Source organism: Struthio camelus, chromosome 2, assembly GCF_040807025.1.
Source record: "Struthio camelus isolate bStrCam1 chromosome 2, bStrCam1.hap1, whole genome shotgun sequence".
NCBI lineage: Eukaryota > Metazoa > Chordata > Aves > Struthioniformes > Struthionidae > Struthio > Struthio camelus.
The window spans coordinates 48,515,995-48,543,099 of NC_090943.1; the positions used below are offsets into that span (position 1 = coordinate 48,515,995).

A 27,105-nucleotide genomic window follows, 5' to 3' on the forward strand; every position below is an offset into this window, starting at 1 on the left:
ATAGTTAATTAACGATTGGCCCAGCTACAATTGCAACTGCACTGCAGAGGTGTGGGAAAAAAGGGTTTCATGTAAAATTAATGACAGCTCCCCCCCACCACTTAAACCAAGGATGCAGACACAATGTATGCTTCTGCAGCATGTCAAAAGATGCTAACATGATGCACCTTTGTTTTACTGTACCCCTTTGAAATTATAAACTCTGATGTTGCTAGTTTAAAAATATTAAAGGGTTGGATTGTTGTAACCGTTAAATCTTTCTCAGTTTTTTTTCTTACATTACAATTCCTGTCCAATGCATTGTTTTCTTCCTTGCTGAAATTTTGCTTGTGATGAGCTGTGAGGGCTTTGTGTGTTCCAAGAAACAACTGAGTTAACCGCCGTGTTGTGACTTTATGATGCACAGTCTGGAAAAATACATTTCTTTTGACTGAAATGGAGAAGAATCAGTGAGCTGCAGCCCAGCTATGGAGAGCAGTCCTATATGACAAATCACCGTGTGCCCCAAGTAACAGAGGGGAAAGAATGAGAAGAGAGGGCTTTGTTTTGGAGCTTGAAGCAGATACCTATGTGCTAGATCTGATTAGTACCTGCAAGTGCATCTGTGTGGTTCAAACTTTGGGTATGTGAACAAATAACCATATTTTTAGAGGCCTTGCTAAGTTCTTTTTTGAAAAATAAGTCTATAAAGACTGCATATAAGAAAGCTATATGCTCCCACAGTCAGGCTGTGATCAGCATTGTCATTTGTTCTCAGAGGATACGGTCTTTTTAATAAAACAACCTGATTTAATGGTATTGTTTTCATAGACAGGAGAAGCTAACAAAATATTGATTCTTTACTCACGAAGAGGTAGATTTTCAACCTCCCAGTAATACTGGCAATGATTTTTCCGTATATAATGATTTAGAGAAAGGAATAAGGACAGTTCACCATACTTTAAAACATCCTCAGCAGCCCCTTTTAGTGTCATAGGAATATATTGTTTGCTTTAGGAATCGTATAAGGGCTATACAAGATCAGACAAGGTCTGTCCTTGTGCCATGTCTCTCCCTGGCATTCTTGCATGTGTGTGATCCAGTGTACCCTAATGTGACATACAGCAGCCTGTGAAACAAATGTATTAACCATACACTATCTCAGGGTTTGGTCTAAGTGAGCACAGTTACAGTGCAGGAAGAGGATCTAAGGAAATGATAACGTTGACATGAGTGACATTTCAAATCTGTGTAATCTGTCGCTTCAGTTTTCATCATGCAAAACCAGTGTGTGGCAGTCGGTGATCTTGGAAATGCTTCTGTTTGTCTGACTGTGAAGTTCTCCTTTGTAACCTGAGGTCTCCTGCCTCTCCTCAGGCCCTATTGTGGTAGTACCCAGAGCACCTCTGGACCTCGGTGCATGGAAGTTCAGCTCCCCATGAAGCAGAGAAGTACTCTGTTTTCCAGACAGGGATATGAGGTATAGGGAGATTAGCGTTAACCGCAGTCAAGAGATTTCAGATGCCTAAACATCTAAACAGCCTGTGGGACTTCTGAAGGCCTTGAGGTTCCTAGCTCCCAATTATGCCAGTCAGAGTTAAGTGTTTTGAAAATCTTGCTGGGGCCCTATTTGCATTCCTACGAACCAAAAGACTTTGTGCAGCTCTGATAACAAGATCGCATCTACAGAGCGGGAGATAAAGAGCAGACTCAAAACAGGGATGAAGCTTTCTGTCTGCACTGCAGGCCGGTGGATGGGCTGCAACGCCAGCTCCCACGGCCGTGGCTGTGCTGAGGAAGAGCTCAGAGGCCCGTTTGCTGGTGAACGGAGCAGGATTATGCCTGGTGGTACAGCTGCCCGTCGCCCCAGACAGCAAGCACCAGAGCTTAAGCGAATAACAGGATGCTGAGTGCAAGTGAACATCCAAGTCTGTCTGGTGCTCTGCCTCCAAATATGTGCTTATGTGTGATCAGTGCGGGGAGCAGATAAGCCTGGATTTGAAAATGGGCTCAGATCTGCACTTACCTGATTAGTGTAGGCGTGACCTAAGTGACTTTCCCCAGTCAGACAGGAAATCTATGAGAGGCCAAGAAATTGAATTTCAGTCTCCTAAGCATGAGGCTGGAGCCCTAATCGCTAAACTATCTCATAAATGTAGATGTTGTGGAGTAACTCTTGTAGCCCTGGTTAGCAATATATGGCAGTAGACAGCCCTATCCCCAAGAGTATTAAAATCTGATTTACAAGCACAGTGGACAGATGGCATCTGTTTTTTGCGTTCAGTGGTCCCAACAGAATAAGAGCAGCAAACTTCAAGGCTCTAGCTCTGCAAAGACAGAGAAACGACTATATTGGCCGTGCCCCTGCAGGTGTCTTCATTGAAACCACTGCCTGTGCCACACCAGTGCTTGAATTAGCGAGGTCTGCAGTTACCTTGCAGTTTTCTCTGATATACAGAGAGGAGCAGGCACTTTCTGGGGTGGGTCAGCTGACTTGCAACACACACCATGACATGACTGACCCTGCTGACTCTGTGAGTTTCAGTTGGGTTGTGCCTACCCAAACTATCCTGTGCAGCTCGGCATCCTGCACTGCAGGCCAGGAATAAACCCTGAGCAGGCCTGTAACCCTGCAGACCTGCTCAGAGGTGTCCTGTCCCTGGGCTGGTCTGCTTTTTCCCCTTTCTGTGCCTCTTGAAACCCCTACCTTCCTTGTTCCCCAGCCTTCCCACTGTGTGGGCCCACCTTTCCTTCCAGCCATGCTTAGGGCGCTCTGTTTTCTTTTCTGCTGAGGTTGGACTTTATGATCGGCTTCAGCCATTAGCTGTTACAGCACTTTCCCACTAACCGATGAGACCCAGTGCTAATGTGGTGTTATGATCCAAGGATAGGAAGAGGTGGGAGGGAGAAGAAAGCAACTAAAATAGATAGAGCCTGGCTGCTTCAAGCAGTATATAATAAGACACTCAAACACACGAAGGCAGGGAGGTGATCGTGTGGCAGGCATAAAAAAGGCGGTCTCTACTGAGAGCAATAATAATGCCTGGTGAAGAAGATGAGATTTTGAAGGGCATGTGCAAAAACTTCAACAGGTCTCGGAGGCAGGGAAGCGTTAAGCAGCGGCTCCCTCCTCACAGCCCCGGGGTCAGAGTGGAGCAGGGAGCAGCAGAAAGCAAAGCAAAACCAGCTGTGTAGCTGCCACCCTGACATTAACATACACGTTGGGGGGGCGGCACGTTCCATATTTTCTTATGTCTCTTGAATTGTGATCCAGCTTAAAAAGCCTGCAGTCAGCTGAAACAGAGGCAGCTCCCGCATATGCTATTTGTCATGCCAGTCTCCTGTGTTTGGAAGAGGAGAAGGAATAAGGAAGGGAAGTGACGGCAATGGAAGCTGGTGCCACCCCATAGACACTGAGTGCTTGCCTCTTCTGTGACACGGGTTTTCCCAAATATCAGCCGTCTGTTCCTAGCTGTCTCAAAAACATCACAGATAATGCAAAATGCTTGCTTGTACTGCGGTACAATTGCAGGGTATAACAAAAGGAGGCCCCACTCAAAGACACACAAATGCTTAACGTAATCGGTGATAATCCAGAGCGTACGGCTGAGCTGCTGCAGCCAAGCACCCTAGCTCAGGGCCGAGCAGCCGGAATTTCCCCTCCCAGAGGGCTTACAGATATGCTCAAACCTAGGCTGGGACTAAAAAGCCTTGTTCACCTAAGACAAAAATTACTGCCCACATCAGCTGAAGAAGAAAATCAGAGCCCAAAACAGCCTGGCTTATGGGTTAGGCTAACCAGCATAGTGTGATGCCGAAGCAGGGCCAGCGCTTGCGAGAGGATGTTTCCATCCCCATGCAGCTATGGAGGTGGGTGCTGTGCCTCGTGGCCCCCCGGCCAGCCAGCAGGTGGCATCGTGGCTTGGCTGGGTCTCCCACCGGCAGACCGCCACCAGCACCAGGCCTCCAAGGTTGAAGCTACCTTAGGTAAGTCTGTTCCACCCTACAGCCAAAGCAATTGAATTACAGCTGTAGGTGAGATGTGACCCGAGATTTTGACACGTAGCGAATCTGAAGTAGGAAATCTAATTCCTGCGTTGACTACAACGAGAGGCCTTTAACTCCGATTTCTTATCTTGTGCTAAAAGTACCAGTTTTTGATAGGGAAGGTTTATTCTCTGAAGACAACTCATGATCATGAATGATAAGCTCAGCAGTGTTACCCTAATACTTTCTTCCTATACGTCTACATCTGTCCATGTATTCTGACTGCTTCTGGTGCTGTTCTTCCACTTTATTTCTTTTCCCTCTTGTTTTAAGTCGCTTCAAAAGGAGATAAAGCAGCAGAACTTTCTGATGTTCTAATCCTGCCTTTGTGGAGACGGAAAACAGAACAAATATTGTCTCACTGCTAGCATCAAAAGACTTTTTCAAGCGCAGTTAAAGTATACAGCTCCCAGGTGGTGCCAGCATCTCTGTGGAGCTTAAAGGGGACTTATGTGATGTGTGCAGGTGTTCGCATTGCTCTCGCTGTGCCTCCTCTGTGAAGCAGCGCTGGCGTAGGGCACGACCTGGAGGGGCGATGAATTCAGCAGGCACCATGGGCATCTTGTCCCCAGTGTGTTGCCTTCTGTGTCTGTAAAATCCCATGGAAGATCACACTGGTTGATGTGACCCCTCCACAATCCTTGCCTGCCTTAGCATGGGTTTTCTAGTTGAGACAAGTTTGATGAGACAAGCTGCATTTCACTTTGGCACTGGAGAAACAAAGCTGAGCCCCATCCATGGGGAGGGACCTGCTGTCTCTAGCAGGTGAGCGGTGACGGTACTGAGCAACTCTGCTGTGGCAGAGCCCCAAGCTTTGGAAGGCAACCCATCATTTGCAATTAGTTATTGGTTTTACTGAGTCAATTATTTAAGCCCAGCTGGAGGTAATGACTAACGTTTCTCCTTAAGACTGAACAATAACATCTGTAGTCTCTTGCAGCCGCTATGAGCCACTCTCTGAAGTCTTAGAAGTTGTTTGCTTAGGAACATTCATGTTTTATTAGATTTGACACGGATAACAGATCTGTGGAATCACAGTGAAAGGTTTTCTTAAAGCTGCCTCCTAAGCCTTAAAGCCAAAGCCAAACAGCTGAGCAGGTAAGTCAGTCTCATGCCTTTAAGCATGTCCCACCTCAAACTTGCCAAGCTGGGAAATATGGAGGGCTCTGGGTCCCCCTTCACAGGTGAGGAGAGGACTGTTGCAGGCTGTGGGTGATCTGTGTATGCACACAGCAAAGGCAAGGTGGGATTCCCCCCCACCCCCCATCCTCGCTGCAGCTGCAGTAATGCATTTTTTTTTAGCTGCGCCTCAGACTCCAAAGGTGTTCGTACAGGTACCGCACAAAAATCGCTTCTCAGCTCAATGCTGGAACTCACTTGTGTTGTATTAACAATGATTTCTGGCTATTTCTGACAGGTGATATGCCCCCAATTTCCCCCACCCATCATCCCTGAGTCAGATGCAGACAGATCACTTGCCAGCATTGTTATAGGCTAAGCCTCCCTGATTGACTGGCATCAGCCCTTCCATTTCATCCTGAGACTCAAACAGCAGCATTACCATGAAAGTAGCCATTAGATGGAAAAAGCAGACTGGAGATTGGCGTCGAGTAAGTCCAGAATGCTTTCCAGCAGAGGTTTTTAAAGTTCCTAGAATCCGGATGGCAAAAGCACTGGCTTCTCTTTTGGTGTTTGCTCTGTAAGTTACGAACTATCTGGATTTCAGTGTGCATGTGCGTGTGTGTACTTTTGCGCAACCGCAGCATAAGAAGCTGCTTTTCTGTGTGCTGGGGTTAGCTGGGCAAGGACAGGAGGCACACCAGGAACTCCTGGCGTGGGGTGGCCTCACAGTATAGTATCTCCATGCAGGGAAAAAATTTTAGTTTCCCAACTGCTGTCTGCAATGAAGCTCCCTTCTAAAGTCTCCTTGGTGGGGTCGAATTGGAGAGGGCTCCTGGCTCTTTGAAATGAACTCAAGCACTCTATAAAGTTTCCCAGCTGTCTGTGACAGTGAATAGCCCGCTCATGCCAATAGGAGTATTTTTGCCAGTTGAGAAGAGCAGATTTCTGCGGTTCCTTTCCCCATATGCTGTGTGCTTTTGTCTGCGTGCTTAATATTTCTGAGATCAATTAGGGTTGCTGAAGCTTCTGGCTCTCCTGGAGACTTAAGGTCTTTAATTCTGAGCCGAGGAAGAAGCAGTGCAAACTGCCCCATCTTAACCCTCCAGCTGGTCCCCAAACCTGTAGTGGGGGGCATAGGTCTGATGTAGGCTACGGGCCCAACACCAAACTCACTCCTTCCTTATCCCGCTGCTGCGGATGGCAAGGGTGAAGGGACGATGGACAGAGCACATGCAATATATCAGCTTTGAAGCAGCTCCTTCATAAACTCCTCTGGCCTTGAGTTGACACAGAGAGGGAAAAGTTCACCTCTCAACACTTCTCATCTCTATACCCTTAGAGATACCCTATACCCTTAGCTATACCCTTAGCTTTCAACTTTGCCTTGAACGGCCAGGATTAACTCTCCCTGTAGGTGTAGGTGTCCTTGTTTGCATATGATGCCGGATTTAAAGCAAAAATTCTGACCTAACATGCCCTCCGCCCTCCGAAAGCAAGGAAAAGTAGGCCGGACCTCCTTAAATTGAATACAATCACCGCTTCCCTGCTCCCAAACTATTTACTGTGGGCAAGGAGCAGAAATGGCAGCCCTGAGTGAACTAAACAAAAAACATTAAAAGTGATTTGTTCCATTTGCAGGAAATATGGCAAATCTCAGCTTCTTGGTATCGTGTCAGCACCTAGATACATTTCCTAGAAACCCAAATCTGCTGCTTAGCTTAATAGATCCCTTTTTTAAATTTGACTCAGAGGAGCCAAGAACTTGTTTCAGGAAAGGTCAAGGCAATAAAATCCTGATTTGTTTATGTACATAAAAAGCCCTGGGACTTAACATACTTTTCTTAGGCTAAGACCTTTGTGATGCCGCCAGAATGATCAACTAAAACCGAACACCTGCATAAATACGAAAACCCTTGCAGCTATGGCTGTGTCACCGTATCTGTTATCCTAACCCTCAAACATTACAATAAAAACTCCATCCCTACTCAGATATGGCCGAAACAAATCAAATAAATAGAGAAAAATTCATCCAAAAAAGTGGGACTGGAACATGCAGCCTCACACCTGCTTGAGCTTTGAGCTTGGCAGCAGCGCTCTTGCTGGGAGGTTGTGCAGGGGAGACAGCGCTGTACGTCATCGAGAAAACTGTTCCTGCAAAGCAAGAGCAGGGAAGGTGTGCAGTCATCCTCCCACCCAAGCCCCAAACATCCCCCAAGGTGAGCAAGTCCCTTCCCATTTTCACATGGGCTCTTGGCAGCATCACAGGCAGGATTGTCGTTCTTGCTGTGCCCTTCCCTATATCTTGTTCAAAACCACATATATTAATCTGCCTGGATTTATTTCAGTGGTTTTTTGCAGACCTGGGTCTTGTCAGGCAAATTTATCCCGACATGTCAGGGGGAGGGACGGGGTGAGTGACTGCAAGGGTAGGTTGGAGAGAGGTGGTGAAGGATCTGCTCCTCGGCAGGCCCGCCCAGAGCTCGGCTCTGGCAAGATTCAAGAAACTGCAAAGAGCTGCTTTTCTTGTTTTATGGCTCAGCTCCTTCTGTCTTAGAGTTTTGGGAGGATAGTACTGAACCTACACTTGGGACTAATGCTTCTTTTCTCAACTCACCTCTTTTTTTATTTTCCCCAGGGCGGTTCTCTGACACACAGCTTGCTTTGCTGTGCTTGCGTGGTGCTGCCTTAGTAACACTGCTTGGGTATTAGGTGCTCCCAGCCTTCAGGCGCCTCCCTCAATAGTTTCCCCTCTGCTTTCCCCAGCCTATTTATCTGGTGGAAAATTCTTCACCGCCTTTAGATGCTTTCTCAAGACATCTCCACATGCTGCTACCTCCAGGCAGCCAGAGAAAGGTCAAACAGCCCATCTGCTGAGGTAACACCCCTGTGGACTGAAAAATTACTTCTTGGTAACAGTCTAGAGCACTCATAGATTTAAAGATCTAACTTCTCTTCCCTTCTTTCTCCTCACCTCTCCTGCTTCATACTTGTAATACATATGCCAGGAGCAGCATGAGCCCCTGTTGTGCCTAGAGTTGTTCAGACACCATAAATTACTGTCTGTAATCCTGAAAGCAAGTAGAAAGGCAGATGAAGCATATGGACAGGGCAATGAGTTGGCTGGAGAAATGAGGAGAAGGAAGGGCTGGCAGTGAAAATAGCCAATAGCATTAGAAATAGGAGTTGGCCTTAGTGCAGACGAGGTGTGCATATGACTCATAGATAATTGTGTCAACACATTGCAATCTGCCTAGCAGTGCTTCATATACATTACAGCGGTGTTGAGCTGTCAAGAGACATGTGAAACATCAGTATGAGAGAGAGGAAAATTGCTCATGTACTGCTGTGTGCATAATATGTCAAAAGGTCTTATTTATCTTCTATTGTGTGTGGTCTGAAGAGATTTTTTTTTAAAACTTCTAGATCACTTTTAATTTGTCCCATATAATGATTAAATAATTAGACTCAGTCAAAGATACTGTCTGAGGCTGCCTTAGCACTTGGAGCTCAAGGTCCTTGGAAACTCTTGGCACTGGCTCGGTGATAAAAATGCAGGCAGAAGTGGGCTTGATGAGGCTATGGTCAGAAAGGAAGGAAGGAGGAGAGTAGGAAGGAAAGGAAGAGCAGGAAGGAAAGGAAGAGAGTAACGGTGCCCCTGCCTGCTGGGATGAGCCCTCCTTCCAGCTGACTGGTTGCATGGGGCCTGCGGGGGCTGCGCGGATCATCCAACCCTGTCTGGGGAAACTACTTCTCTCGGTATGAGGTGTCTCCTCAGAGAGACCCCAGGAACCCGTTTTATTCTCCGGCACACCAAGGGAAGGGAAAGGTGGGGAAGAGCTCAGCAGAGGATGTAGCTGGCTGTAGCTGGCCAGCTGGACGTAGCTGAAGACATAGGGCATTGTAGAAGAAGCTGAGCAGCACCTGGGACACAAATTCCTCGTGGAAACGGATGAGAAATCAGAAAGGGGCCAAGAGCAGAGGGCGGCAGCAGCGGGCGGATGCTGACCCTGGGGTGTCAGGGCCAGCTGGCTACTGTCCCCCGCGGCACCGCAGCGCCCCAGCCTCGCTGCTGGGGATGCCATGGGGGCCTCACAGCCTGCGAGCTGCAGGGAGCCTCAGCCTGCAAAGGCTCTCATGAATCTCCATCGTCTGCATGCCAGTAACATGTGGCTGTAATCGTTTTAAAACCTATCTCAAGGATAACTGCAGGGACTATGTGAGAAGTCACGAATTTAGGGCTTCTCAGAAACACTGATAATCCTACTAATTAATCCTCCTAATCCCCTAATCTAGGGCAGATATCCAGTGCTAGGAGACAAGTTCTCTTAAACTTGCCCTTCATATCGCTCACAATGTTTAATCCAGACAGAGCCACGGAGACTCAGAGCTATAAAGACACCCTTGCACAGGACTACAATTTGGGGCAGCATGATCCAGGAGAAGGCCGACCAGCCACAGGAAAACAAATGCCAGCGTAATACTGGAGTGAAAGGCTTGTTCACATGCAGATGTTGTCCACCTTGCAAAAGCCTCAGAGGAAGAATTTTTTTCTTTCGTTGCTTCACTAATAGTGCCAGTGGTTGGTGGGCAGCACGGCCCGGCGCAGGGGTGCTGAGACGCACACAGCAAACAGCTCCTCCCTGCCCCGGGAGCGGGCGGCAGCGACGCTGGTTTGCAGAGGCCGCCCAGCGCGGTTGCTGACGTCCGTCCTCGGGACGCGGGCTCTGCCGGCATCCCTCCTGCTCCAGAGTAGGGGGCACATGACGGGTGTCGTGTGTTTGCGCTCTCCTCCACTCCTTGTCCTTAAGGAGACATTCGGGATGGTCCAGAGCCAGGTTGGCTGGGTCCGAGCTGCAGCGGCCGGACCCCGGGGTGCTGCAGGTCTTAGTCCTCCCGGCGGCCACCCTGCCTTGTGACACTCGTGGCCTTGAGCGCTTTGCTGCGGGAACCCCCATAAATCTGGCTTTTAATTGGAAAGAGGCAGCAACGGAGGGAAAGGGATGGGATGCGTGTGCATAAAGTACAGCCGGGTGGATTCGCCTGCAAGGGAATTAGCGGTGCACTAACAGCTTGAAAGCTGCCAGTGCAATGACGAAACTTTTAAGATGCTCTTGGCAGGCAGGGAAGGAAGGCACCCTGTTGAGCCAATGCCACCTGCTGGACACTATGCTTGGAGACTAAAATTAGCGTTTAAACCCATGTTTCCTAGCCTTCCTCAAGCCCAAAGCCCCTCTTCTGACGTGTGAACGTTTGTGCACTTACCTGCAGGGGCTTGAAGTTTCTTCTCTTGCACCCGCCCTGCCTGGCTGCCAGCTAGCGCCGTGGGTCACAAAACCTCCTTTTACTCCTCACTATTTTTTCCTGGCTCATGCTAATACACAGGTGCCCCTTGCTCGCTGGAAGGTCCCGTCTCTGTCGACTCAGTGCTACCGGCAGCAGCAGCGTTGCTCTCCAGTGTTCGCCGCGTGGAGGCATGGAGACCCTGGGCTTCCCAGGCGCCATGGTTATTGCCCAGGTCAGGCTGGCCTGGGGCTGTCTTTCCTGGGAGGGGGAAAAGTTGATGTAAAGATTCCTAGAAAAATGACTATAGAGCCATTCTGCAGCGTCTACCCGCTACCAGTGAAGGATCTGGGGTGGCAGAGCCTCAGCTGCTCTGGCGCAAGCTGTGAAGAAGAGCACCACTTTTATCCACCGTCGCTTGAGAGAGGAAACAATTTTTAAGTCTCTGCAATACAGTGTTTCCCCCATTAGCCAAACCAGCCCGGGAGTTCCCAGGCAAAAGTAGTCGCAGGCTACCATTTGCCCAAAGCAGGTGCGCCTACCCATCCCCGGCTTGGAAAATCGCTCCTTGACATCCTGCAGTCAAAGCGCAAGCAGGGACCGTGCATGTCCTGCGGCACGGCAGGGCAAGCCGCAGTGGTGCTTGATGCTAATTATTATTTTCACCAGCTAGAAGGAAAAAATATTCATAACAAATGTTATCCGATGGAAGAGGGCGGGGGTTCTCCAGAAGCTGCCCAGGTTTTGGTTACGAGCTAAGCGAACGGCCGCCGACAGGCGACAGTGACCTCCCCCTGCTGCAGGCCCAGCCCCGGCGAGGGAAGAATCGGTTCACACTTGCCTTTCTTGGGTTTGCTGTATCCGACAGCTAAATATCAGGTAATTGCTGGAGGAGCCATATGGGATCCACAAACCTCTAATGCTGCACTATTATTTTGGAAGAATCAAAAGAATCAAAAGACCGGCAAAGCCGCTCGTGGGGAGGACGCCTAACGGTGGGCAGCTGCCGTGTAGGCACCGAAAGCACCGGTGAGCTTTGAGCCCAGTGCCAGGGAGCATGTTTGGTTGGGGCAACCTCGGTTAAGAGCAGACACAGTATTTTTTGGTGCTGCGCTGTGGCGAGAGGCCAGGATATTCCCACCTGAGCTCCAACTCTGGTAAAAACTGAGCATCATCTCTTCTCTTAAGTCGTTTTTTTAGCACAAGCTGTAAATCTGCTGTGCGCTGGCGAAGCCTTCGGCTTCTGCGTGCAGGCACATGTCGGTTATCTAATAAGCTGTTTCTTAGGCTCCAGTGATACTGCTGCTTATATCATAAATTCAATGATCTTCCCTTCACTGATCGTTAATCTGCTTCATTTCCTGACAATTTTATACCCTTTTGATAAACTGTTTGTCTAACCATTTGAAGGAAACAATGTCAAAAGCTGTACCTAAGGCATCTCCTAACTAATGAAGAAAATCCATCACAAGGAGAGTTTATCTATTGCTTTACTTCATGTAAATAAAATGTCAGGCTAATTTATTTTCGTTAATCTTAAAGGCCATTGCTACAATGATATTCCTATACTGGAGTGGATTTTTTTTTCCTTTCTCAGCATAAATATTTAAACAAGTATCAAAAGCATTAATAAATTGCTTTCTAAAAGCCAGATTATTTCTATATCCAACGATTTAACAATAAATGTGGATTTATTTGCTAGCTCTTGCATTTGAGATGGTAGCTGGCCCTTGCTTCCCGCGTCCAGGCGTGAGGCTGCTATGGCGGGGCTGGCTAAGCGCCTTTTGGCGTCTCATCCCAGCATCGCAGAGACACGGCGGCCCTGCGGGAGAGGTGCAAAACCTCTGTTACCCCTGGCTGGAGTGAGCACAACTGCCTCGCTTTCAGAGGTTGACCTGCCAGCAGGATTTTGTCCCTCTAGACCGGAGAAAGGCCACCTCTGCAGATGAGCCGGTGAAATTTGGTTAAAACAGAAACACTCCTGAGGTGAGACCTTGTTTGTCACGCCCGGCCCTGAGTGAATTTTCATAGCTATGTTATAAAACCGCAAAAGTAAGTTTATAGTAGGCAATGTGACATATTCATAGCTGGAGCAAATTGACCCCGACACTGCATGGTAGAGGCTGATGCGTCCAGAGCCGTCCACAGGGTTTTCCTCCACTGCTATGACCACGTTTCACGGAGAGCGTGTGCTCTGCTGTGCGCATGGAGAAATGCATGTGGAAAATATGAACACACAGCATGCTAACTATCAGTCTCAGCAACACCATGCCTTTTATTTTTCTCATTTATCCATACATGGCTCCTTGTTAATTCAACAGTGCTTTTTATTCAAGTGCGTAAGTGTTTACAGATGTTCCCACATGTGTGCTCAGCCAGCAAACTCACATGTTACAAATAAGAAAATCCAAAAAATTAGAGAAATCCTCACTACGATGTGCAATGCTAAGGTCGAGCAGATGCAGCCGGAGGCAATGCGAGGGTGCTGCTGTGCCAGCAGCACAACCACGTACGTCAACAGCCGTGGCCACCCTGCAGGGCCCCACCTCCCTCCCGCTTCTGGCTGAGGACTTGACATACACTGGATGAAAAACTCATTTAAGGAAATTTCTCATTTTAATGAGAAAACAAGATGGCAACCTATGCTTCACATCCAAATTAATGCTGCTGCTAGCATGTAGTTTTTCATGGTGTATTTTCTGTATTTGATTATGTTGCGTTATTAGTCTCATTTGTTCATACAAGCCTGTGCCTGGGCATGGCTCTTCACAGACCACAGAATGATTCGTTTTGCTCTCCCGCACGCTTGCAGGCTACGCTCACAGACACTGCCGAGAGCTGCCATAAGCAGCAGGAGGAAAGGCGCTGAGCTGCACAGCCGCAGGGCTCCCCGGCCCGTCGTCCATCCCATCCCACCGCGCGGCAAGAGGGGGCGATAACTCCTGAGCGGGAGACGGTGGCGGAGGAAAGATGTCCCCTGCCTGACGCAGAGGCACATCTCCCGTCAGGTGCTGCCGGCGCTCTGGGCGCGTTGGTGACTACCGACGCTTCTGGAGAGCGTTCGCGCTTGTTGATTAACGGTGCTCTCGCCTCACTTCTCTTAAGCAAGAGGAAAAGAGGGAAGGAAAGGTAATTGCTTGTGCTTATCCACGTGGTCTTTAAAGTACCCGCTTGCAGGCTCTTAACCTGACACGCTGCTGCGACGGATGGAGCAGGAAATCCCTGCCTTTTCTGCCTCGCTGGCTGCCTAGGTGCCCGTTTTCTCCAAAGCCCAGGCGGCAGCACAGACGCGCAGCCCAGGCTCCTCAAGCCTTTCCAAAGTAATGAACGACTGAAAGTGGCTCAGGGATGGAGGCTCTGCCCATAGCATCTTAACTGGGCCTTGGAGAAACGAAGAGCTGCTCTGTGAGGCCCCCTTAAAGAGCCTAACACAAATATAATATCACTTCTGCCAATGCTGATGTTTGGTTAAACGTCCAGTGGGACCCAGCTTTCCTGCTGGTGGGCTGAATTCACCCGTCCAGGCTCCGGCGCGTGGCTGGGCACGTGTGAGCAGCGAGTGCCCGACCGTGAAGGGTGAGAAGTCTCCTGGTGGAAACCAGCAGCCCACAAAGCAGAGGTCGGCTGCTCCTGGGACGCAAGCATTGCCTGCAGGCCTAAAATGTGAAAAACGTTGGAGAGAGACAGAAATGCTCCAGACTAGCCGCTGCTTTTTATCTTTTTCTCCTGTTCGTTTTGCTTTTAATTTTTTTTCAGCCCTGGCATTTGAGGACCTATTTATCAGGGATTTTGCTGCGCCCTGTCACGGCGTTTCTTACTGTCTGAGCCACTGAACGTAGAGAGATGACAAAAACAGGCTGGGTTTTGCCAGATATGTCAGCCCACTCAGAAAGCATTTTGCACTTGATTGCCTTTTGTTGAATTATTTTTGCATTTTCGTTAAAACATATTTCTGCAAGCCTTAGAAGAAGTTTCATGCAGACGTGCTTAAGAGAGCAGTCGGGAGCATTTTTAGCAGGAAGCAGGGCTTGGAGGTGCTTTCTGTTTTAATCCTCTCATAGCTAAAAAAAAAAAAAAAGAAGAAGAAAGATTTAAACTTTCAAATCCCACATTAACAATGCACCTTGGCAGCAGACCAGGCTTGTCGCATTTCCGTGCGGGGGGCCTGAGGAAGCACTCGATCCGCTAGAAGGGGAGCGCGCTGCCGACTTCACAGGAGCAGCCGCCGCCGGGTGCTTCCCGCCATCCAGCCTGGCCCCGTTTTTTCGCTAGGGCTGAGCGAGTTACATTCGTTGCCGAGCGCACGTCACCTCCTCGGCTGGGGACAACAGAGCTCAGCCCACGTCACTTGTCTTTGCTTATTCCGCGTAGAAAGCACCCCTCTCTTTTTCCCCATGACAAACCAAAATCTCTGCTTTCATTGTTTTGGTAACTATGAAGGAATGATCAGAAAAACCCACTGCAAGCCATGGAAAAACTCACAGTGACTTCCCCGAACTTTGACCAACGCCCCTCGCCGCTTGTTCACTCTTTTCTCAAGTTCTCCACCATCTTCCAATGACCCATTCAAGCCTACAGGTTTCAAAGTTGCCGGGGGGACAAAGGCACTCAAAAATCTCACTGCAATGCAACTCCTTTGAAAAATCCATGCTGATAACTGTCACTTAATAAATGTTGGTTAATGTTTTTCTCAACTGTTTGTGGGTCATTTCAGAAGTGTCCTCCTCCTCTTTCCTACTTCCTGGGCACCCTTCTCCAGGGTGTCCTGGAAAAGGACATGCTATCAAAGGGGGAGGAGGAAAAAAACTTTTGAAGAAGCAGTAACCCACACTCAGTTTCAGATCATAAAAAACAGGGGTGCGAGGTATATCCATTGTTGCAAGGCAAACGTGTGCCCCCAGGTGGGGGCGGTTTAGAGCGATGGGTCCCTGAACACCGTCAGCTTGTGCTCCTGGATGTACTGCAGTAAGATCTGCCCGCGTCTCTCCAGGGTTTGAAGCAAAGGTCGCAGGCCTTCGGAGCCACCCTGGCTTTCCCAAAACTCCCGGTCCACGTACAGGGACTTCAGGAGCACGTTTTGCAAACAGCCTGACTTGAGCATGGCCACGGCCGTCTCCGGGAAGCTGAAACAGAAAATGAGAAAAGAGAGAAAGAAAAGGGTTACCTAGGTAAAGGAAGGCAGAGAGGAGAGCAGCCGCGCGGTGGCTGGAGCAAAGGCCACCTTCACCCCTTCCCTGTGTTAGGGCTTGGATTCGTTTCTTCCTTGCGCCGTGCGGAAATCGTGCTGGAAATGGGCGTTACGCTGGGATGCGCGGATGTGAGGAGCAATATCCCACGCTGTTCGGTGCGCGCCCAGATCAGCGCCCCGCCAAGAGCCTCGCACGTAAAACTCCCCTTGCGACGCGTATGCAGGAGAGCTTAATCGGAAAGGGACCCAAGTGAGCGCCAAATCAAGGGGCTGATAACACGTCGAATATCTGCCAGGCAATGGTGCTCCAACCTCCTCCGCCAGCCCTGATTTGTGCTAGAGCAGGATCGGGACCGAGCGGGCACGTGCCACGGGGCCGCGAACCCACTCGCTCGGACACTCGGCGCGCGGGGGGCACACGCAGGGGAAGGCAGCAGAACGGCGGGGGGCCGGCAGGGCACCGCCGCCCCCCACCCTCACCTCTCTATGCCTTGCAGCAGCCTGAAGTTGAGCTTGGCCTCCGGGTGCCTTGGCCGGCCCGCGTTGTCGATGAACACCAGGCGGGACGGCGCGCTCCTCCGGACCTGGCAGCGGAGGTGAGAAAGAGAAGTTCACATATCACAGAGTGTCTGGCTTTTGGGGGGTTTTTTGTTTTGTTTTTTTTTTCGATATACGGGGTTTTTTGTGAGAGCACCTGGGGCTTGGCAGCTGCCGAAGCCGCAGAGCCCTCCGTGCCTGGCACCCCACCCGGCACGGGAAAAGCAGGAGCCACCGGCGCCCAGCCGTTAAGCTGACGGTCACGTTAGCAGCTGCGCTTAGCCTCATCTCTTGTAGGTCTCCGCGCCGCACGTCCGGTTATTGCGCAGGGCAGCACAGCGCTCGTTTTCGCACGTGGGTGACTCGGCGACCGCGTGCCGTTCCTCTTGCCTTTCCCAGCGCGTTGGGTGTACTAGGGTCTAGGGCCAATGCGCAGCAGCAGTCCGCTGCTTGCTCTCACAGTAGGGAAAAGCTCATTTCGTTTGGGCGAAGGGCTGGTGGTCCTCGCAGCATGACGCTGAAGTCACACCGGCTCCGCCTGGCGCCTCAGCCCCCAGTAACCCCTGGGACCTCTCCCAAGGGAGATGATTTTTGTCCTGTTTGCTGCCCCAGCAGCCGCAGGGGACCAGGACAAGGAATAGGGGGGGCGCGAGAGCTGGGATGCTCTACCAGGATGTGGACCAAGGCCAGCTCCGCGGGGTTTCGGCACTTGTCGTGGAGCATTTCCTCCACGCAGGGCTCCGACGGCTCCGGCTGAAATCCACAGCAGTAGCGGTCCAGGCGGTCGTGCACCTGTGGGAGACACGTGGGGACCTGAGCGGTCGGGCAAGCTCAGAGCAGGGATGTCACGTTGCATTTCGCACAGGGAACGTCTCTCGCGCAGAAGAAAATATGAAGTTTCTAGGAAACTTCACTAGTCATTAAATGAAAAGCTGCTTATGTCAGTGGGTGAGAGAGAGGCAGGGAAGCATTTGCAAGCTTAGCTGATTAGCGAGCCCGCTCTGGCTTGGGGAAGAGACTTGCAAAGATCACAGTGACAGGCTTTCCTGCTAGGGTTGAGACACCTGCTGCTTGATATTTGTATGGATTGAACAGTTCATATTTCCAGCTGGAACCAAGGGGAGATGTACACAGCAGTGAATGCAAAAAAAAAAAAAAAAAAAAAAGAGAGAAAAAAAAAGAAGGAAAGAAAAACAAAAAACAAGGGAATCTAATGTTTTAAACCTCAAAAGGAGATTTTTCTCAGACTGAATCTTCGTTCACCATATGATGGTTTCAGCTGGCTCCCTTTTCATATGTGCTGTTTCATCCATCCTTACTAGTAATCTAACAGCTCTCAATAAAAAGAAGATGAATGGAAAAGGATCAGTAAGGGGAAAAGTAATATATGCTTTATACAGAGCATGCCTGATACTTAAGTTAGGCCATGAGAACTTGTTTTAACTACGTTTGCGTTTAACTATTTGCAGGCCCTGTTAAAGCTCCCTGTGGTCGAGGCTTTCCAGCAAAACGCAGGTGCTGTCCCCCTCCCACACCGCAGCCCTGCAGAAATGCTGCTGCTGCCGGGAAGCTCCCTGTGTTTCAGGTGTTAGTCAGGTGGGGGACAGCACCGCTTGCCTGTCCCTGCTCCTTCCCGTGCACCAGCCGTTGCCAGCGACTCTTGAATTTGACCATCTTTGAATTTACTGAGTGAGAAGGTGTGATTTAAATTAATTCCTCCTGCTTTTGGACCTGGAGTTACCAGCATCCCTGCTAGGAATGACCCTGTACCAGTGACACAGGCATTCGCTGCCCGAAGGAACATGAGACAGAGACATCTGGCAGTAATTAAAACATTGGACGTTACTATCCAAAGCCTAAGGGCTGTCTCTCCCCACCGAGGAGACCTGTAGAAGGGGTGGGGAAAGGTCTATCCCAGAGATTTTTTGCGAATTGCCAGGAAAAGTGAGCCTGCGCTCAGGCGCTTCGGAGCAACACCCAGCAGAGGCAGGCGGCAGCTCAGGAAGCGAGGCGGCCCCCAAAGAGGGGGGCCAAGGGGGGAACTACTGCCAGTTAAGCCCTGATTTTAGCGTTCGCTGGTGGCATCTCAGCCTCGTGGCATGTGTTGCTGGTAAAAAAATCCTCTGGCTCCGGTACCCAGCTTTGCACCACTGCTAATCTTGCTGCCGTTGCCAGCCAAAAGATGAACGGGGTGCTAATGCAGGACTTTGCACCTGCTGATGCTGGAGCAGAGCTGGTCCTGGCACATGCCTCCCGCATCCCCATCCACACCGTGCACCCGCTCGCTCCAGCCCCCTGGCACGGCACGTCTACCCACACCCTCAGGGGAAAGAAGGGGAGCCCACTTTAAATTGAGGCTCATTAAGACCCAGCTGTAATGACCGTGCCTCGATAACCATTAAGGTTCGGTAGCTTTGTCAGAAGAAGCCACTGGATCGTCTCTGTTAGTCTGCAGGGCAGATGGCCGCTCTCCTCTGTCAGACACCCTTCGCCGTGGCTGTGTGCGAGAGCCGCCACGGCTGGCTATAGGTTGTGGACTCACTGCCTACAGCTCTGATGGCCTGTTCAGACCATTGCAGCAAAAAAAAAAAAAAAGCCCATGTTATTCATAACTCTTTCAGAAGCAAGATTAGTCCCCCATCTGAATTCCTTAACAAATCCCTGTACTTCTTGATGTTTAATGAGGCACTCAAGTCAATATTTCTCCTCTGGTAGACCCAACAGCTAAAGTGTTAATGTCTTTTGACAGGAAAAATATTGAAATGAAAGAAAATATCACATTTCTTCCATGCATTTCCTTTGTCTTCATATTGGAAAGCTCAGCACGCCAATTTCTCTCACTCACTTTGTTGTTTTCCATCATAGCAGAATTAATAGACTGTACAGAACATAAAGAAAATCTGAGATGATTTAGGGAGACCTTAAATGTGTTCATGCAGCCGAAAGATGGAAATTCTGCGTATTCATGGCGGGGCTGTGCAGAAACCCACGGCTGTTACAGGATGTGGTTATGGGCTGTTATGGCTCTCTGCCTTCTGGCCCAGGTTCTCTCATCTCAGAGAGGTAAGGGAAACAATTCCTTTATTAACTGCAAAAACAGCTAACCTAGCAGCAGGTTGGCTTAGGCTTCTGGAAGCACAGGGTGCAAGCTCAGTGTTTAGCCACATGTGCTACAGAAATGGCTCCCTGCTTCCATTACTTTACATTAACATAACTACACATCTTGACTGTTTTTTTTGTCCCTTCCTCTTCTTTTCTGAAGGTGGAGCCCCACTTTGACCATGTGTCCATTAAAAAAAAAACACCTTGCCCTGGCTGGTTCATGTGCCAGTCACTGTGTGCACCCGGCTGGATATGTAATGATTGCTTCTTCCTACCCACTGGGATGTGAGCTGCTGTGGGACTGTTTTGAGGAAACCAAGAAAAAGGCATGTTAGACCAGCAGAAGTATAAGGTGGAGGCTGAATCTGGTGTCCAAGATGAGGCCCCAGAAGATGGATTATCTAATTGTTGAGATGCTGAGAGCATCTCTGATGTATTGACTAACTCTTCCTCCCCTTGACTCTCCCTGTGTCATTTATATTCATTTCTACTCATCAGAGCTGAAGTGGCTTTAATGAACGGTACAATAAATCTTACTGCTATAAAAAAAAGGTATGTGGCACACCATCTTCCAACCAGTGAGCTCAAAGCTCTTTATAAGCATTACCGATTTAAGCCCTCCTTCACACAATGGAATAGGGCAATATCCTATGGATAGGGAAAAACAGAGCTCTGAGCCAAGGTCCCAGAGGCTAAACTGGGACTAGAACCAGTTCTCCCAGTGCTGAGAGCTACTTCTCCCAACTTTCTGCTGGAAAGGAAACACTGGAAATTATGATACAAAAGCCCATAAAGTAGAGTCTGCCAGACTCGAGAGGCAATTGGACCCACCAGGACCATTAAATCCTGAAGACCAAGGACTAAACCTGCAAGGTAGTTAGGGGGTCAAAAAGGTAATGAAACTCCAGACATTTCTTTCTGTCTTTCTGCCAGGAAAGGAGGAAAGAGAAAGAAGGAAAGGATAAGGCTTTTACTCATACGGAGCTGACAGGAAAGCATTCAATAGACATCATTTATGATTACTGAAGTTCTCAAATAAGACACCAAAAAGTCTTGAATCATTGAAAAGACACTGGAGCTGGGGGTAAAGCCATGCAAGTCCAGCCTGGATGGTGAGAGGCCAAGGCTCGGAGGGCAGTTCCGAACCAAAGAAGACAGAGCGCATCCAGGGCCCGAAGGGCAGAAAAGCCTATAGCCATTCAAACAGAATTGGCATTAAGTCCTGAGTTTTCTGCGTTCCCCAGCTGTCAGTAAACAGCTCTGAAAGCTGCTGGGAGGGAAAAAGGGGTTTGTATATTCATCCTGTGGGAAAAGAGAAAAAAGAATTATGTGACCATGTAGTTAAAGACGTCATCATAATGCATATATGCAACAGGGGCAGGTTTCCTGAGCAGTCTCTATTTCGGAGGTTTCGAGCCTCCTGGGGCCTCAGTGCTACAAACTTTCAAGGCAAGGGTGCTTGGAAGGAAAGCGCTGGGAGGACATGGCGCTCCAGCCTGAATCACCCTTAGCTCTGCAAAACTGTGTGGCAACCTTTGGGTCAAAAAGCTTTTGGTCTAAAGGCAGGATTTGAAGGACAGGAGAGGCGCACAAGGAGGTCACAGGGGGGAGAAGACTGCAGCGTTACTGGGACCCAGGCAAAGTTCGGCCACCCCAGAGCCCCTAGCCAACCAGGCTAGGCGTTTCCAGGCGTTGACTTGGGCTGGGGCAGTTTCCACAAGGAAAACTTTCCTTTCATGGGATGTGGGAGAAAAGGAATGAGGTATCCGAAAGGTGGAGAACCAGACAAGGCACCTTCATACCCTCTTCCCCTTGGTGGGGCAGGCTTTGCATGGCTGATTTGGAAGGCATTTTTGAAACTTTCTGCTTATTCTTTGCCTGTGTCTGTCGAAGGATGGTAAGCCAAGGATGTGTGTCGGGGGCGGGGGGAGGTTCTGCACTTTATTTTAGTTTTGGATTAGTACTTTATTTTGTCTGGGTGGTTTTTACAGGCAATTAATTTTGTGGCTGATTCTCATTTCCATTGAAGAAATGGAATTTCCACCGTGAAGGCCTTACACAGCCTTCTGGAAAGAGGGTGTAATTTAGAGGTTGCACCAGGGGAGGACACTGCTGAAGGACTTTGGAGTAAACGTGCCAATATTTTTGGTTCTTTTTAAAGTCATGGACAAAAAGAATAGCTGCTTCTTTTTGACAGCGTTTTGAGTTTTGCCTGTGGTAAAGCTTTGCAATGAGAGGTTTGCCTCTGTAGACAACTTCAGACATGCTGGATTCAGTCTTGGCTGGACATAATTCAGCTACCCTGAAACTTAATGGGAATTTTGTGCTCAACAACAGTAGGAGCAAGACTGGGACCAAATTATTTTAACCTCTTATGTTTTAATGGGATCCCCACGCATTTACTACAGACTTGGACTGGGCTCCCCGCCAGCGGAGCAGAGAAAAGAGCAAGCAAGGGCACGTTGTTAAGCCAAATCAAAGAAGGCAGTGGTATTTGAAAGGACTGACGGACCCAAAGTTGGTGACCCAAAGCTGCGGTGAATGCCGCAGCCGTTGCCAGACGGGAGCTAACCAATCCTTTCGGGTCCCACTGAGCAAATAACCATGCTCACAGTAAGCCATATGCTCTCTCTGGGAAATTATTCTTGGCAGCAAGTTTTTCTGCCTGCGCTGAAGGGTCGATAGACTGGTTCGAGACATGGTTTGAGTTTCAGACAGAGGAGCAGTCTTTGTGCGGAGATGGTAGGGGATGGCAGTCAGAGCCGCTAGCCACTGGGGAGGGATCTGCAGCTCCCGTGGGCTCAGGAGCCTGCCGACAATAGGGGCATTTCCTCATGGCAAAGATTGAGAGAAATTAGTAAAGAATAAGCTGAATTTTAGGACCCTCTTGTAGAAAATAATAAAGAATTCAATGCCTGGCTCAGAGCTGTATAGGAGAATTCAAAATTCACAGCTTTTCTTTCTCCATTAAGTACTGTGGGATGCTAAAGCCATTTCTGAAAGATGATATTTCATTTCTATAATAACCTGCTGACTTTGTGCCTTTTTACCTTTATGTGACTTTTCCACATGGGAGGATCCCATTGGAGTTATTGAGAAAAGCCTGTGGATTGCTCTTTGATTTATCATTTCACTGTTTCAACCCCCTGGGGAAAAAGTCTCCTAAAACTCCATCCTGTTCCCTGGGGACTTCCCACTGCACTCATTGGGATTTTTGCTTGGGAGAGGAGGGGAAGAGGGTAGTTAATCATCTCATGTGCTCGCTGCAGCTAACTACTGGCAGCAGCAGCGGGTGGCTTTGCTTTGCCTCCCCCTCAAAAATAATGAAAGCATATATTTTAATAGTCCTTTTTTGGGTTTTTTTTTTTTTTTGCTTTTTTTAATTGTCCTTTCAGGTAGTTTCCCCATATGTTTCTCTCCAACAAGCAAAGTTACAGCCCTGAGATGCCAAAATGTGCTTTTTCTCACAGAAACCACTCTTGCCTCCTCACAGTTGCCCCTAATAAAGCATAATTCTGTGTTTGTGACACTGTAGTAATCCCTCGTAGCAGCAGGATATGATTTTCCAGACTGAAGATTAAGCACTCTTAATGCCAAGGAGGAGGAGAAAAACACTATGGTATAAAAGGGAAAGGATCCCGACTTCATACACCAGCACCACCTTGGTCAGACCGAGCTGGTGGAGATGCAGAATATTCTTTTTTTAAATACGGACGCCCCGTTCTGACCCCTTGCTGAGCCCACAAGCAGCAGCTCCAGCCCAGGGAGAGGGGCGGCGCAAGGGTAAAGCTCAGCTACAGGAGAGCAGGTTCGGATGAGCCGTGCCTGAAACCTGCTCGCGTTTCCCCTTCGGGGCCCGAGCGCAGACCTTGCTCAGGCCAAGCGGCGTCGGCACAACGCTCCCATGCTCCGTGTAACGTTAAGAGGGACGCAAACCTCCATCTCCACTACCAAGCCAGCAATTATTAAACCCGAAGCCTCCAGAAAATTAGCATCTATGAGCACAAAAGGAAAGATATTTTTGTTTCGAGATAACTCACTTCAAAAAAAAAAAATTGGACTTGTGCCTTCTTGTGCTGTGCTGTGCTGTGACGGAGAGATGGAGGAAAGCTTTCAAATGGTAAGGCTTTTATTATTATTATTGCTAGAGAGGTTTTGCCTAGGCTTGAAGCCTGGAGAATTCGTGAAATGGTGACATCCCTCGGGCCGAGACTGAAAGCTGAGCGAACAAGTGAAATCGCTCCCGTCCACCCTTCTTGGCAGTGGTTTTGTCTAGCAGAGACCTGCAAAGAGAGGCACAAGCCCCTGCCTGCCGGCCGGCGGCGCCCAGACCTAACAGCCTCCCCAGCGCGCCTCACCTCCAGCTGGCGTCCACCAGCGGGGAGAACGAGCGTGAAAAGCTGCTGAACGAGCTGCGGAAAAAGCTGTCGAAGACGCAGCAGCGCGTCGCATCAGGTGCAAATAACTCCCCGAGGCGCAGGGCAGCGCCTGGTGTCTGCAGCAGAGGCCGGGAGCATGTTAGAGAGGGGCTGTTTAGCTCTGTCTTTTCTGGTGCGTCCATGGAGAGAGAGGCACACGTGGCATGGAGGAATACATCGTTTACAGATACAGATTTCCCTGGGGCGATACACCTGGAGGGGCACCTGTGGGGTGCCCGCAGCCAGGATGCTGCTGGGGGTCACGCATGCTCCGCGGAAAGATATCTCGCTTTAATTGACCTGGTGGGTCGGGCAGGTAACTCACCGCCCCGCGACGTGTCTGCGGGCCGCGAGGGGCCCGTGGCCTGCGGGAGGAGAGGGGAGAAAGAGGTCGGCTCCTGTGAGCCGGGGTGAGCTGGGCGCCCGGGTAGCAGCCCCCAAGACCCCAGTGGCTCCGGGAACCGTCCGTGGGCCTTCAGTGGAGATGCCGTTAGCTACGTTCAAACCAAGCAGTTTTGGTCTTCTGCAAGCACAGATCGAATTCAGCACGGCGTGTATTAATGCGGGCCCGCAAGCTTGTAACGGCTTGGTTTTGATAAGCAGCTCTCTCTCTTTTTTTTTTTTGTAACCAATAAACAGCAACCACCCCATGAAAGGTGTGCTGGAGGATGCAGCTACTCGAGCTTCTCCTGTGCCCGATCCTGGGAGACGCCGAGCACCCACAGCTCCCTCCGAACTCGTCCCTCCTGGGCTGCAGAGCCACAGCAGGACAAACAGACCGCAGTGCTGGGCAGTGCAAAAAGCAGCGCTCACTGCCCGAGCGCGCAGGGGGTTTTGCCATTGAGCCTCGCAGCGGGCTACAAGATGCTTTCCCAGGGCGAACGCCGTGACGGGGAGCGAAAGCATCTCCTCCCCGAGGCAACTGAAGTGCTCCGCAGCACCCCGTGCCAGCAATTCCCGAGGACGCATTTCGAGCCCCCACGCTCAGCCGCGCTGGCGTAACGGCAGCACGGACGCGAGCGGCCAAGGCAGTGCTGGAACAACCTCCCTGCTCTGCAGCACCATCCTCTGCTCGAGGAGGTGGCAGCTCTGCAAACAACCGGCGTTTGGTGGCTTAGGACGCCTGCTGCCACGTCCCTCTGCTTGGGGTGAGCTGAGGGCTTCTGACCTGACCGTCACCTCTAGCAGAGCGCCCCGGTACAGACCAGGCAAGGCTAATGAGGCAGGTTTTTTGTTTTCTGGTCGCCAGCTGTGGACTAACTGGTCAAAAACCAGAATGAAAGAACCTGACAGGCTGAAAAGCCGATGAGACAGGCAGGAGCCCCAGCCTGCAGGCGGGCTCGGCTCTCCCGGGAAATTGAATTATCCAGAGGGCTTTTGCAAGTGATCGTGGCGGGTAACAGGATGGACATTAAGCTGGTATAAATCACGGCGACGCCTTTGGCTTTGAAGGCTCACCAGCAGGTTAAACAGAGGATTCAGGCCCTGAAATCCACTTTTTGCTGGCTGGCGGGGGTTCGCCGCGGGCAGGCGCCCACCAAGGGCTGTTCCCAGCTCGCCTGGGCTCAGGGGCCAGTCGCAGCCCCGGAGAGAGGGTGCAGCCAGAAACGGTGGAAACCGGTGACCTCCGAAATACGCTTTAACGCTGGGGAAAGGCAGGGTTGCTGTGGCTGGAAGCAGCGCGAACGCCTCCATAAGGGGCAAGCCTGCTTTTGCCCTCTTATACAGTGCTTTAACTTCTGTGAGCTCCTCAGTGATCCAGCTGAAATGCAAATCTACGCAGGGGGAAGGGGAAACGCCTCCCTCGGACCGTTTCCCACTGCATTTTCACGTCTGGTTTGAACTTTTGGTTTGGAAGCTGGATCACCTGGGGCTGAGCTCTGCCTCCGTTTGGTAACTGCTGCCCGGGTCTCGCTGCCTCTTGCTCGGCTCGAGCTCAGCTCCGCTCGAGCTCTGCACAGCCAGACCCCTGTGGAGGTTTCGGGCCCCCCCTCCCCTTTTTTTTTTTAAAATGCTCTTAATCCTGCCTGTGACTGAAGGTCACCGCAGGCTCGGCTGAGTCATTCTGCACGAGCTTCGCCGTCCGTGAGAGCGGGGACGATCCTGCTCCCCCACCGACCCTCGCTGCAGCCGCGCGAGAGGCAGAGCCGGTTTCTCAGAGAAGGGTCCCGCAGGCAGCGCCCAGGATTATTTTGAGAGCAAAAGCACCGGCCGTACCTGGAGGAGGAAATCGAAGAGCGCCAGGCGGCTCCACTCGGCGGGCTGGACGCCGAGGCAAGGCGCCCGCCCGGCCGCCGCCGCCGCTTCGCCGCCGCGCCGCAGCAGCGCCTGGTACTGCACCCAGCCCAGGGTGAAGGAGTTCTGGTCGTTGTCGGCGTCCTCGAGGTGCTGGACGTCCGGCGCCCACCAGACGACGGGCCGCGGCGCGCCGTCGGTGTAGCGGTAAGGCAGGAGGGGGCTGCCGAAGCGGCGGGCCACGGCGGGCAGGCTCCGGTTCAGCCCCAGGACTCGGTCCAGGTGGAAAGCCAGGACTTCGTAGAGGTCGCCGGGCCGTTTGACGAGGCCGCACAGCCCGTCGAGGCAGTCGGCCTCCGGGTCAGCCTGGAGAGCGTCCGGGCCGGCCTGAAAGCTGACCCGCAGGATCTGGCCGTGGGCTGGGATTCTGGTTTTGGCCACCACCTCGCCGTTGGCCAGCAGTTTCATCTTCTGCACGTCGTCCGCAGAAAACCAAGGCGGGACGTCGTCTCCAAAGCGCAGGCTGCCCTCCCACGGGGCGCCGGGAGAAGCGCCCGGCGTTTCCGGACACCTTCCCGTGGTCCGTAGCCCTTTTGCCCCGTGCAGCCCCGGAAGGGCGCCCCGCTCCGGCGGGCGCGAGGAGGGCCCAGCAGCCTGCCTCCGGCCGGGCCGACCGTCTCTGCCAGGCGTCCCGGCCCCCGCTCCGGCCCGAAAGGCTCGAGGCAGGGGCGAAGGCGGACGCCCAGCCGGGGCGTCAGGTCGGGGCCGGCCCCGCGGCGCGGAGGCGCTCACAAGGCGGGGAGCGGACGCCGGCTTGCCGCCCCGCGAGCTGCCTTTCCTCCCGGGAAGAGCGGAGGAGGAGAAAGGGGCCGCCAGCTCCCGCCGGAGGCCACGGAGGGGGACGTCACCCGCTACGCGGCGACGCTCCTCTTCCGCTCCGGCCCGCAGGCCCACGTCCCCCGGCGGCCGCTGGACTTCGGCCTCGGCGGCTCCCGCCGCGCCGCGCCGCCTCCTGCCGCGGGGCAGCCCGCGGCTGGGCCGGCGCCGGGCGCTCGGCTCCTCCGTCCTCGGGCCGCCGGCGGGTCGTGGGGGGCCTTGGGAGCGGGAAAAGCCCCCAGGCTGGGGGGCCACCGGGGAAGGGGCCTCGCCGTCGCCGCTGGGAAGCAGCGGGGGCAGGCGGGTGAGCGCCAGCAGGGC

General features: G+C 51.2%; 1 protein-coding gene across 1 annotated transcript; it reads right to left on the bottom strand.

The window, feature by feature from the left end:
* Positions 1 to 12,674: 12,674 nt before the first annotated feature.
* GASK1A (golgi associated kinase 1A) lies at positions 12,675 to 26,854 on the bottom strand. The gene is made up of 4 exons (XM_068935566.1): positions 25,891 to 26,854; positions 16,823 to 16,945; positions 16,097 to 16,200; positions 12,675 to 15,551 (listed from the first exon to the last, which is right to left on the bottom strand). The coding sequence occupies exons 1-4, from the start codon at positions 26,374 to 26,376 to the stop codon at positions 15,341 to 15,343; spliced, it is 924 nt and encodes a 307-aa protein (XP_068791667.1). The 5' UTR covers positions 26,377 to 26,854; the 3' UTR covers positions 12,675 to 15,340.
* Between the last annotated feature and the right edge of the window lie 251 nt (positions 26,855 to 27,105).